The 13,488-nt window shown below is 41.6% G+C and overlaps 1 protein-coding gene across 1 annotated transcript in view; it reads left to right on the forward strand.

Annotated features, from left to right (window-relative positions):
* The first annotated feature begins 4,677 nt into the window (after nt 1–4,677).
* The window catches only part of USP31 (ubiquitin specific peptidase 31), a 59,818-nt gene continuing 51,007 nt past the window's right edge, over nt 4,678–13,488 (forward strand). The window contains exon 1 of the mRNA XM_034670260.1: nt 4,678–5,782. Within this exon, the coding sequence (XP_034526151.1) occupies nt 5,735–5,782 (48 nt within the window). The 5' untranslated portion in view covers nt 4,678–5,734. The remainder of the gene's footprint in view (nt 5,783–13,488) is intronic.

Raw genomic sequence — 13,488 nt, forward strand, 5'->3', positions numbered from 1 at the left:
TCTTCTGAACCTTTAGTAGATTTTACATTGCATTCATTCGTTCACTTCCCATTTATTGAGGGTTTACTCCATCAGTTAGGAATGCATTCAGCACAAGAAAGAGGAAGCCCTAATGATGATGTCTTAAGCAATAAAGATGTTGACTGGGCTCACGCAATAAGTCAGGAGGTACATGTTCTAATGTAGTACAGTAGCTTGAAGGACCCAACAGGGACTCAGGCCATTTCTGTGTTTCCGCTCTGTTGTCCTTGGCAATTTTGTCCCTATTACGTCTTTGGCTTTTTATCCTTAATGTTTGTCAAGGCAGGAAGTCACTGGGAAAATAAAAGTTCTTCCAGAAGCGCCCTCTCAGCAGGCTTCTGCTGACATCTCATTGACTTACAACCTTATCAGTTGGACATCTCTGGCTGCCATGGAGCCTGGAAGGTGGATGTTTGGGTTTCCCTTCCTAAAGGAGGGATTTGCCTCAGAGGCAGCCTGCCAGAATGTGAGGCACTTTGATTTTGGGAAGACACTATACCTGCCTGTGAAGAACTGAATCCTGTGAGACCCAGTATGTTCCCCAAGACATCACTTCTTACAGTTTAATGTGCACATAATTCATGTGGGCATCTTGTTACCAAGCTGTTTTTTGGATTTGGTGGAGCTGGGATGGGGTCTGAGATTCTGCATTTCTATCAGGCTCCCAGGTGATCGTGATGCTGCAGGTCCAGGGGACAGTCTTGCTCCCGGGAACAAGTAAAGCATCACAGTGCAGTGGTCTGCAGCATGAATAGAAATTAGCCAGGCAGAGAAGGGGTGGAGGTGGCATGAAAGGTCATGTGGTTTTGGGGGAACACTGAGACATTTGGTGGCTGGTTTCACCATGGGGAACAGTGGGGTGCAGGAAGTTTGGAAGAAGTGTGTTGTAAGTGGATTGTGAATGGCTCTGTAGGCTGTGTGGGTTTGGACATTGTCCTATGGAAGCTGAAATCCAGGGCTGATTCTGATCACTCAGGAGAGTGATAGGATCAGATTTCTTCTTCTTTCTTTCTTTCTTTTTTTTTTTTTCTTTTTGCCCCTGAATTACGTCTGGTGGCACAGTGGAGGATTACTTTTTCCCCCAAAAATGTTTTATTACAGCCAAATTTGGTGGGTATTATTTTGAGCGTAAAGAAAGTTGAGTTCAACACCAAGAAGGTGGATGTGAAGCATACCTGTTTCCACGGCCCCTTGCCTGTTTGTGGCGGACGTTGATGTTTGATGCAGATACTCTTTCCTTGAGCTCACATTCATCTTCAGACTCCTGCTCAATTCTGGGCTCCAGGCAGCCACTACCAGTTGATTGGAGTTGGCAGAGAAGATAAAACCAATTTGCCATCTTGAGAGTTTGCCTTGAGGTCTCAAAAAGCACTTAGTATGTCTTTGAGTGTGCTTTTATCGTCTTAAAACTTCCTTAAGGTACTAATGGTTTTCTTTGTAAGTTTTCCAATTAGAATTCTTTCTTGATTTCTAACCACATTGATTTATGTGAGGTTTAGGAGCTTGCCAGGTAAACGGATTTTTGGTTTTGGTTGAGCTAGATGGTTGTTAAGGTAGGACTTTCATTTCCCAGAATGAAATGAATTGACTGGCCCAACCTTGGTATGCTTTAAGAAATTTCTCTAGCTGTCACTTCTCTTTCTAAGCAGGTATTTTTCTCCTCTTTGAGCAGGGTTCTCAACCTGAGCTCTTTTGCCTGTTTCCTCAACCTCTTCATTCCTGGGTACATTTGGCCTGTCTGGAGACATACGTTGGTGACACAACTGGGGTGGGGGTGCTCCAGGCTCTGCCCCCCTCAGTGAGGAGGTATCCAGCCCAAAATGTCAGTAAGGCTAAGACTGAGAAACATTCCGTTGGAGGAATGTTTTGAGCCTCCTTAAGGCGTTTTTCTTACTAACCCAGACTTTAGAAGGTTGCCTTGTTGCTTTTTCTCCTCTGTGTGTATGTGTTTGCGGCAGCACTAGGGTAAAATTTGGGCTTCACTGGCACACCCTTGGTTCACTGTCTTAGTAAAACAATGAGAGAAAATAAATCATTCTGAAACCCAAATACTCAATATGCTGTTTTTATAGGAAATGAGCTTATTGTCTAACTGGTAGGATGCTAACATGCGTGCTTCCAGGTTTGTGTAGATGCTGATTTCTAGTGCTCAGTGCCCTTTTGCAGTCAGTAAAAAGATGGATGGTCATCTCGAGTAACAAAGATACGTTTTATAGCAGCAGTTTTCAAACTGTGCTCCCAAAGAACAGCTAGAACAGAGTGATCTGCTGATAAAAGAACTGCGGGGAGTCCTTCCAAATTTGCAGTAAAACAGAAAGTAATTAATGAATAGAAATTTCTCTTCCATATTTTTCCTCTTGAACTGTGGTGCCCGGTTGGTGCTGATTTATTAGTGAGGGTTCTCAGGTTACAAAGGGAATAAATATATAAGTGAGTAGTGGCAGACAAGCTAGCAATCAGGGTTATACTGGCTCCGTTTCATACCTGACTTTTTCATAGACTTATGTTGGGGGCTCTCATTTCATACTGCAGACCTATAGTCTAAGTTTTCCTGGTTTGTGAGAAGATGTTTAGATGTCACAGTGGTTCCCAGGGAGTACTCAGACTTCAGGGTACCCCCTGAATTCATTGGAAAAGAAAAAAAAATTGTGTAGGTCACCCTTAGCTTTGTGGCTGAGTATGGAATAGAAAATATGTCTCTTCCTGGTCAGTTCCCTTGTCTGTCAAATGCTGTCACTTTTGTTTCAGTGAAGCTACATGTCTCTGAAGGAGAAAGGAGGTGGTAAGCGTCATCAAATTTTAGACTTAGAAGGAGATGTGCGGGAGATGTGAGCGGCCTCACCTCTTTCTGAATGAAGGAACTGAGGTTCACCTGCTGACTAGAGACCAAGGGAACAGAACCAGAGTTCTTTTTTCATTANTTGTTTCAGTGAAGCTACATGTCTCTGAAGGAGAAAGGAGGTGGTAAGCGTCATCAAATTTTAGACTTAGAAAGAGATGTGGGGGAGATGTGAGCGGCCTCACCTCTTTCTGAATGAAGGAACTGAGGTTCACCTGCTGGCTAGAGACCAAGGGAACAGAACCAGAGTTCTTTTTTCATTATTTTTTTTAAAGATTATATTTATTTATTTGACNAAGATTTTATTTATTTATTTGACAGAGATAGAGACAGCCAGCGAGAGAGGGAACACAAGCAGGGGGAGTGGGAGAGGAAGAAGCAGGCTCATAGTGGAGGAGCCTGATGTGGGGCTCGATCCCATAACGCTGGGATCACGCTCTGAGCCAAAGGCAGACGCTTAACCACTATGCCACCGAGGCGCCCCTCATTATTTTTTATTTTTGAGAGAGAAAGAGAGAGAGTGAGCGAGCACAAGCGAGCACGAGCCGGGGGGAGGGGCAGAGGGAGAAGCAGGGAGCCTGACATGGGACTCGGTCCCAGGACCCTGGTATCATGACCCAAGCTGAAGGCAGACACCTAACCGACTGAGACACCCAGGCTCCTGGAACCAGAGTTCTGACTTCACTCTTTTGTCGCCCCTGCGTTGCTGAGGCACACACTGTGCACTGCACCTATGGTTGCCTTATCTTACAACCTCTGAAATGACAGTTCTCAACATAAAACATAAAGCGGTAGGGGGGCTGTGTTGAAATGTGTAGCGTTTTTTCCCCTCTAAGATTGTGGTGCTGAATCTCTGTGAAAATAAGGTCAGCAGCAGCTAGCTTTATGTAAATGCCATTGCTTCTCAGACTTAGGCACTTTTGGAAGTCTGTCCTAAAAATAATCCTTTCAGACCACTTAAATGCATATATAAACATGTGTATACGCCTTTTACATCGATGGGCGCTTGCTCCGCATATAATTCTGTAATTTGTTTTCCCCATCCCCCTTCTCTGTGGGTAGCATGACTTGCTTTGTTTTTTTGTTGATATATCTAAATCCACCTCATTCTTTTTAACAGTTGAATAGAAGTCCATTGAAGGGTGTTTAGGTTGTATAAAGTTTTTAATCATGATAGCTAATCCTTCAACATATATCAAGTCTCCTTTTCTAAAGACTGAGTCTTAAAAGTAGCACTGCTGAGTCAAAGGGAAGGTGCATTTATTTATTTTTTTTTTTTAAAGATTTTATTNATTTTATTTATTTATGTGACAGACAGCCAGCGAGAGAGGGAACACAGCAGGGGAGTGGGAGAGGAAGAAGCGGGCTCCCAGCANTTCTAAAGACTGAGTCTTAAAAGTAGCACTGCTGAGTCAAAGGGAAGGTGCATTTATTTATTTTTTTTTTTTAAAGATTTTATTTATTTATGTGACAGAGAGACAGCCAGCGAGAGAGGGAACACAGCAGGGGAGTGGGAGAGGAAGAAGCAGGCTCCCAGCGGAGGAACCTGATGTGGGACTCGATCCCGGAACGCTGGGATCATGACCTGAGCCGAAGGCAGACGCCTAACGACTGTGCTACCCAGGCGCCTCTGAAGGGAAGGTGCATTTAAAATATGGCTACATCTCACTGGATTGCCCAGGAAAGAATTGTGGAGGACAGGATTCTCTGACCCATCCATGGTGCATGCTAGGGCCTACCCGCCGCCCACCCCCCACATGTACTTCCTCCTATTAGTGACTGCCCTTGTTCATCATCTTTTAAACTTAAAATTTTCTTTCACAGGATCAGTTTTGTTTGTTTTGTCAGGGACTGTCCTGGCATACTAGGATGTTTAGCAGTGTCCCTGTCTTCTACCCACTAGATGTTGGTAGTACCCCTCTCCCTACCCTGGTCATGACAATCAAAAATATCTCCGGACATTGCCAAATGTCCCCTGGGAGGGGGGACAAAATTGCCCCAGTTGAGAACCACTGATTTGGAGAGAAGGGGAAATAAATGCAGATGAATGAACTGAGAGGGGGCAGATTGTGGGTGGCCTTGAAAGTCTGTCACAGTAGTTTAGCCTTGAGGCTGCAGTCAGTAGTGTTTCAATATAGGCTTGGGCTGTGCAGACACTAATTTGATGAAAAGAATGTTTTTGAAAAATTGGTCTGACGGTGAGCACAAATGAATCAGATGGAGGAGAAAGTAAATGCAGGAAGAAGGCAATCGTAGGTATGAATGGAGGAAAAGGAGGAGGAAACAGTGAGTCCAAGGAACATTTTGGAGGACATCATGCTGTTATTAGGGAGAGTCCAAGAGATGGAGCAGTAAACACCAAGGTTTCAGACCTGAGGGGTGGAGAAAATAATGGGGATTATCTGATAGAAATGGAGCAGTTGGAAAGGGGAAATGGTTTGTGGAGTACAAGGGGCAGAAAAGATCATGCATTTAAATTGAACACATGGGGTCGGGGGTCATGAGATATTTAAGAAAGGGAGTCTTGATAGATAGTAGGAACTATGGTGCGATCTGCGACTAGCTGTGCAGACTTGGATTCAGCTGCATGTTATGTGAGCTATCTCACATAATTGTATTTTTATCACTGGACAACTTTAAGCAGAGTCTTGGGTGGTATTTTAAGGGAGTCATAACCTATTGTGGACTGGAGTGGATTCAATTCTTTTATTTTCTTTTCCTTGTCTTTAATTCCTTTCCTCTGACCTTTGAGCATACACAAAATGTATATTTGAAGCAGAGTTGACAGTGTTTGGCAGCTTTAAGGTGTTTGAAGAGTGAATAAGAAGTAGGAAATGAACATAACTTGGAGGTATTGGAACAGGGTGTCTGGGGATGACACTGTTCAAGACTGGAAGCCCAGAATGGGAAACAGTTCTGGAGGTGGGTGGGAAGTTCAGTTTCAGACAGGCCATGTAGTATTTGAACGTAAGAGTCCTAGGAAAACTTTTTTTAAAAGTTACATTTGTTGAATGTCTGTCATATATCAGGTACTGTGCAAAATGAATCATTTGAGTTTTTGGTGACCCATGCAGAAAGCAGCTGCTCTTGGAATTATCTCTTAAGTCAAGATACAGATGTAATAATACAGGTGCTTATCCTGAATTGGTTTTTTGTCTCCCTTTGTGTGGCCTAAAGTTTTTAGTTTGACTCTGCCTCTTTTGTTATTAGAGTGTGGTTTGATGGATTTTTCCTGTCCCCGTCTATACACTTGTCACAATGAGGGGCTACTAAATAGAGCAGTGTTCACTGTTTGTGTAGTTCTCCACAGCTGTTTCCTATAGTAAAGACTCTGCAAAACAATGACCTCATGGTTTCCACAAAAAACCTTTTGTATATAATAGTGGAAAAGAAATCATTGAAAGCTGAGTGATTTGAAGTTCTGTCTTCTGTAGCTTTTTCCCTCAAAAATATTCTTGTTTGCTGTGCTAATTAATCGTTTATTGGCTGTTCCTCAAATGACCTTTTATGTTTAACAAACAACATTTTTGCAGTTGAGCACATCGAGATATCTTGTCTTTCATCTGACTGTGATCTTTCTCCATTTGGAAATCATTGTTTGATGCCCTGGACTGTCGTAGTTCCTAGAGGAATTGGCCAGTCACTGAACATCTGTTGCTTCTTCCCTCCGGTTGTTGAGCTTGGATGGTAGCAAACAATGTGTCCACAAACAAACAGTTCACGCGTTAGAAGATTTCATGGGACTGGTCAGGAAATGTCTTTGTTGCTTCTACTGTAAGGAACCTTTGTAAGCGCCATCACCAGCTTAGTAAATTCTTTTACTTTAATTCTTGGTATTCTATCTTCCTTCCTTCCTTCCTTCCTTCCTTCCTTCCTTCCTTCCTTCCTCCCTCCCTCCCTCCCTCCCTCCCTTCCTTGTTTATTTGTAATCTCTATACCCAACGTGGGGCTTGAACTCACGACCCTAAGATCAAGAATCGTGCGCATCTGAGCCAGCCAGGTGCCTTTGGTATTCTGATCTGTATTTATTTTTTTATGAAAATTTATTTTTTTTATAAAACAAAGATTTTATTTATTTGTCAGAGAGAGCATAAGCAGGGAGAGCTGCAGGCAAAAGGAGAAGCAGGCTCCCCACTGAGCAGGTAGCCCGATGTAGGACTCTATCCTAGGACCCTGGGATCGTGACCTGAGCAGAAGGCAGATGCTTAACCAACTGAGGCACCCAGGCATCCCGGTATTCTAATCTTTAAAAGCAAGGCAGAGCTGTCTGATTCTCAGGAGATTTAAGAAACAATAATCATAATAATGAAAATACCATTTATTTGCGTGGAGCCAGATCATTTACAAAGTCCATTTGATTCTTGAACAACACTGGTTTGAACTGTGCGGGTCCACCTATATGTGAAATTAAAAAAAAATATATATATGAAATTTTTTCGGAGGTTTGTGGCAATTAAAAGAAACTTTCTAATGAGCTGTGTAGCCTAGAAATATCGAAAAAATTAAGTGGAAGTTAGGTATGTCATGAATGCATGAAACGTATGTAGCTACTAGTCTATATTAATATTTACTACCATAAAATATTCACAAACCTATTATAAAAAATTAAAATTTATCAAAACTTAAGCACACACAGACCGTACATGGCACAATTTACAGTCAAACGTAAACAAGTTAACGATGCGGTGTTAAATCATAACTGCATGAAATTAACTGTAGTACCTGCTGTACTGCTGGGGGATTTTCACGGCCACCTCTGGTTGGTCTTGCGATGAGCTTGAGTGTTGTGAGGATCCGCTTATAATGCCAAGTGACTCGATCTTCTCTGTGTGAGCAGTTAGTCTGTCCAGTAGTTGTATATTGCAATAAAAAGTGATCACTCGGGGTTGTCACTATTAGTAGTTAAGTGTTTGGGGAGTCCAGAGTTACACACAGTTTTTTGGCTGTGTGGAGGTCAGTGCCCCTAACTTCCACATTGTTCAAGGGTCAGCTGTACATTCACATAAATTTTTTCATTAAATTTTCACTACAGCCCTCTGAAAGAGGCATTGTTATTCCATTTTTTTTAAAGATTTTATTTTTATTTGGAGAGATAGAGACAGCCAGTGAGAGAGGGAACAGAAGCAGGGGGAGTGGGAGAGGAAGAAGCAGGCTCATAGCGGAGGAGCCTGATGTGGGGCTCGATCCCATAACGCCGGGATCACACCCTGAGCCGAAGGCAGACGCCCAACGACTGCGCCACCCAGGCGCCCCTGTTATTCCATTTTTGAAATTAGGATATCGAATTCAGTGCTAGTAAGTAGCAGAGCCTTACATGGTTTTTATGAGGATTAAATAAGAAGATATAAATAAAGGTTTAGTATAGAAAGTTATACTTAGTTAACTAATCAGTAAAAAGCAGGTGGTGAAAATGAAGGCAGTCATTCTAAGTCTGTAGCCCCCAAGTACCCTTCCTCATTTCTAAACACTGTCTCTTCCCGATGGACAGTATTGCTGCCAGACTAATCCTAAAGTTTACCCGTGATTACATTATTTCTCTTCTTAAAAATTGCTTTTACTTTTTCTTTTATATACAACACACAGTATAAATTTCTTAGCTTGGCATTTAAGCTTTTCCAGAAAAATGAAGTAAAAAGCATACATAAAACCAGCCCCGTTAAAATTTAGACTCGGTAGACATAAAACCACTGTTAATTTGCTCTAAATGTTTCTAAATGCCTGCTCCCAATTTCTCTACTTACCTGGTCATGGACTGGTGACAAAAAGTTTGCAGATGGGCACCTGTCCATGGATCGTATTTTGAAGAGCACTGCTGTAGTGCTTCTCAGAGTCTGATTTTGCCTGTTGTATTCCTGTAGTTTCAATTAAAATGTACTGTTCCCATATTTCCTATAAAATGATAGATTTAGAGTCTTAATGAGATTCAGGGTTGAGGTTTATTATTTATTTATTATTTATTTTTTATTCCTCCTTTCTTTTTTTGGTAGTTAGTGTTGTGAACTTTCATCAGAAAGCCTATAATGTCTGGTCGTGTGTCTTGCTATGTTAGTAGACATTGATGATTATTCCTTGATCCACTATTAGTTCATTAAGGGTTGAAAATGGTGATGATATAACTTTAACATTCTTATTAGTTAGAACACTTCTGTAGAGACTCTTGCCCTCACCAATTATGTACCTCAAGGTAAATTTGGAGAAGAAAGGCAACATAAATGCTTGAGGTTCCCCCCCCTTTATTTTTGGTTTTCAGAATAATTTTTTTAAAAGATTTTATTTATTTATTTGACTGAGAGAAAGGGAGAGAGAACGAGTGCACACAAGCAGAGAGGAACAGGAGAGGGAGAAGCAGGCTCCCTGCTTAGCAGGGAGCCCGAGGCGGGGCTTGATCCCAGGACCCTGGGATCATGACCTGAGCCACAGGCGGACGCTTAACAGACTGAGCCACCGATGTGCCCCTCAAAATAATTTCTTAATTTCCAGATATGGTTAGGGAGCTTTTTGATGTGTATCCGATGTGTTTCAGTTACAGTAATTAACCTTATTGATGCTCAAATTGTGCCATTTTTGGCCAGTAGGAGAAGTAGACTCCTAAGTCCTTTTGACATAATATTAGTAGTCTGTGATGTCAAATCAGAATCCAGGGAAGATATTCCAGGCTTAACTTGCAGATTTTCTGCCAGGATCTGGGATCGGTCATTTCTTTAAGGAGCCCTGGTTGCCTTTTATTGGCAAATGGCACTGAGAGGTCATAGTCTGGGCACTAGGGGTGCATGTGACGTCTGTGTCTCCTAAGTAGACAGAGCTAGGAAGTATGTAACTTCTTTTAAAGAAATAATAAATCATGAAATCATATCCCATTCAGGATTTCAGGGTTTTTATTTAACTCATTGGTCTTGTATCTGTTTCTCCTTTCTCCTATGCTAAAAATCCTGTTCCCAGCACTGATGTCAATTCTCATTTGCATTATCTTACAATGTACTCGTAAGTCTCAGGATAATGATTCCAATACTACCACCAACATACAAGTATTTGAAAAATATTTAAGATATCCACCCCCCCCCCCGGGGCGCCTGGGTGGCACAGCGGTTAAGCGTCTGCCTTCAGCTCAGGGCGTGATCCCGGCGTTCTGGGATCGAGCCCCACGTCAGGCTCCTCTGCTATGAGCCTGCTTCTTCCCCTCCCACTCCCCCTGCTTGTGTTCCCTCTCTCGCTGGCTGTCTCCATCTCTGTCAAATAAATAGATAAAATCCTTAAGAAAAAAAAAAAAAAAGATACCCCCCCCTCGCCGAAGAACATGGCCTACTAGGCCCTGTAGAGTAAAATTACTATGTTTTAAAGTCATTTGGACTTTGTCATCAACTGGATACTTTGTTAAATTCATTTGTTTCTTTTTGCTTTTGATTTTTGAGCGATTGCTTTTTAAAATTTAATTTTGTTGCATAATTATGTAAAAAATACATGGCATGAAGTCAAATGTACAGCATAAGATCTATTCAAAGAAGTCTAGTTTATCTTTGATCCTGCCACCCTATTCTCTTTCTCCCTAGATTTTATGGTTTATTCTTTCATTGTTTTAATATAAGCAAAGTAGTTTTCTCTTGCGTTATGTGTTTGTGTGTATATTTGTGTGTGTGTATTCCTATTTTTTCTTATTTAGGTAAATGGTAGCACATTGTACGGAATTTTCTCCATCTTGCTTTTTCCTATAGCTGACATATGAGTGCTTACCACATGCCCTGCACAGTGGATTATTATTTTTTATTTCTTATAACAGTGTAAAGTAGATACATAAATTATTATTTCCATCTTACAGATGAAGAAACCGAAGCATTTCTACAGACTTTTATTTCTGGGAATCTCTAAATTTCCCATAGTAACTGGTCCTGTCCTTTGTATGCATGTTTATGAGTGAATGAATGGGCAGGGACCTAACTTCTGTATCTGCTTTACTTTAAGCAATGAGGGAGGCAGAGAAAGCCTTGTGTTTAAACTGTAAGGAAGGGGATTGAACCTTTTATTTGAGGTCCAGAGCTCTCTGTAGCTGGAGAAGAATAATAGAACTTCTCCTGACCAGAGGTGCTCCCTGTAATTATAAATTAACTTGGAACATTCTTTAATCTTACTCTAAAATAAGAGTTCCTTTTTAGTAGTATAGTGACAACTTGGTAAATCTCCCTCATTTTAGAGCCTTTATTCCATGAGAGTTAGAATAAACTAGAAATGCTAAAGAAAAGACAAACTCCTTTAAAAGCAGTAGCTCATGGGAAATAGCTACTAGTTAGTGATACCAGGATTTTAATAGTGACAGGAAGGAAAGACAGAGGAAAGTAGCCTCATTTCCCTGCAGGTGGGTGAGAGAGAGAGGAGCATTGGTAGCTTGTTATCATCTATCCAGCAGGAGGAAGGGTTGGTTAGGTTGGAGACCTGTTGGTCGTTACCTGTTGAGGCCCTGTTGTGATGCCAGGCAGCTGAGTAAGCTGTTGTAACTGCCCACACCGGCTTTCTGGTGATTCCTGATTCTGTCTCAGGCTTCAGGCTCTCAGCATCAGAGGATCATGCTAGGAGGAGGGTGAGGGCAGCCAGGGTGCATGTCTGCTCCTTCCCTTTTGAAAATCTGAACCCATGAGTTTTGAATTTAGTGAGTAATCACTGGGCCTCAGTTTCCTTATTTTCCTTTTCATTGCCATATGAGGCCAGCTTCACAGATCACAATGTTTGACAACCACTGGTTCCTTTAACGATGGGAACATTTTAGCAGGAAAAACCAACCAGCCATCTCACACATCCCACAAGCCCAGCCTGTAAGAGCAAGCGTGGGACATAGGAAGGGGACCTTGGTAGGAAGAAGACATGGAGGATCCTGCAGAAGGCCACTGTAGTCAAGTACTGAAGAGAAATGTGTTCCACCTCAAAATTTTCTCCGGGTCTGGCCTTGCAACTCTAATTGTCTTGTAGCTCACCTTTGATGCATGTGTGCTGTAGGTTTTGACCCCTTGAATTGTAGACTGTTTTTGAAGGGGTGGTATTTAAATCTCCATTGTTATAGAGCTAGATGGCTCAACCGAGGTATCTGTCCCCCGGAGGGTACTTTTCAGGATGATGTATTGTGTGCCCTTGTGTAGTCATTTTACGATCTTTTTGAGTAATACAGTATTAGCCCATTCATCTGGCCTTTTGGGGGAATAAGTCTTTTATGTAAGTTATTTCCTAGATAATTATTTGTTCAAACATCAGGTCTTTAAATTTTTAACTTTATTATTTAATAGTTGACCTGATAGAGTATTTTACACAATTTCCTAGGAGAAAATCCTGGATATATTTTAATCTGTCCTTGGTGATTTTTAGACTACTATGAGCATCATCTTTGTTTTTCTGTACAGTGGAGGTTTCTTTGGGGCTACTGGGATTGTAAGTCCTGTGGGATATAACGAGTGGTGCTGGGTTGCTGTGTTGTTTGAATTCTTATTTCTGCTTTTTTGTAATACTCTGTCTTGCTTCCTACTATCTTTCTTCATGGTCCTTCCTTAGTTTTCTCTTGGTTTATCCAGTTTTGCTTTATACTGGGAGGCTATACTGCCTGCTTCCTCATTCCTGTCTTTTGCAGTTTTTAATCTGCTTCTAGTTAAGTAACCAGACAAATACAGTCAGCTCTAAATAAGACTAAATAAACTGAGTTAGGGCCTGATTGTCTGGCCAAGTTAAGAAACTTTAGTGTTTTTCCTTTTTGAAGTCAACTAACTTTTTAAAACTTTTTTGAAAAAGATTTTATTTATGGGGTGCCTGGACGGCTCAGTTGGTGAAGCATCTGCTTTTGGCTCAGGTCATGATCCCAGAGTTCTGAGATCAAGTTCCCGCATGGGGCTCCCTGCTTAGCCGGGAGTCTCCTTCTCCCTCTGTGCCCCTACCCCCCGCTCATGCTGTCTCTTTCTCTCTCTCTCTCAAATAAATAAAATCTTTAATAAAATAAATAAAAGATTTTATTTGAGAGAGAGAGAGAGAATGAGTGGGGGCAGAGATAGCCTTGCAACTCTGATGTCTTGTAGCTCACCTTTGATGGAGCTCACCCTGCTGAGGAGCCTGATGTGGGGCTCAGTCCCAGGACCCTGAGATCATGACCTGAGCCGAAGTCAGACACTCAACTGACTGAGTCACCCAGGCCCCCCTAATTTTTTTTAACTTTTTAATGAACTATGGCATACATACAGAAAAATGCATACATCGTTAGTGTACAGCTTGGTGAATTATCCTAAAGTGATAATGTATCAAAAAGATGAAGAAGCAGAACATCACTGGCACTCCAGAAGCTCCTTCGATGGCCCTTTCCCAAGTTTCCCCTGTCCCTCCACCCCAAGGGAACCATTCTTTTGACCTGTAACACCTCTAACAGGCTTTGCCTGTTCATGAGTTTTATTGTGAGTGAAATAATAAAGTATATATTCTTTTTAAAAAACACTTTTACTGAGGTGCCTGGCTGGCTCAGTCAGTAGAGTATGTGACTCTTGATCTCAGTGTCGTGAGTTCGAGCCCCATATTGGGTGTGGAGCCTACTTAAAATAAAAACAACACAGCTTTATTGAGATATAACTTACATTATCATGTAATTCACCCATTTAAAGTGTACAATTCTA

The sequence above is a fragment of the Ailuropoda melanoleuca genome, chromosome 10, assembly GCF_002007445.2.
Source record: "Ailuropoda melanoleuca isolate Jingjing chromosome 10, ASM200744v2, whole genome shotgun sequence".
Lineage (NCBI taxonomy): Eukaryota > Metazoa > Chordata > Mammalia > Carnivora > Ursidae > Ailuropoda > Ailuropoda melanoleuca.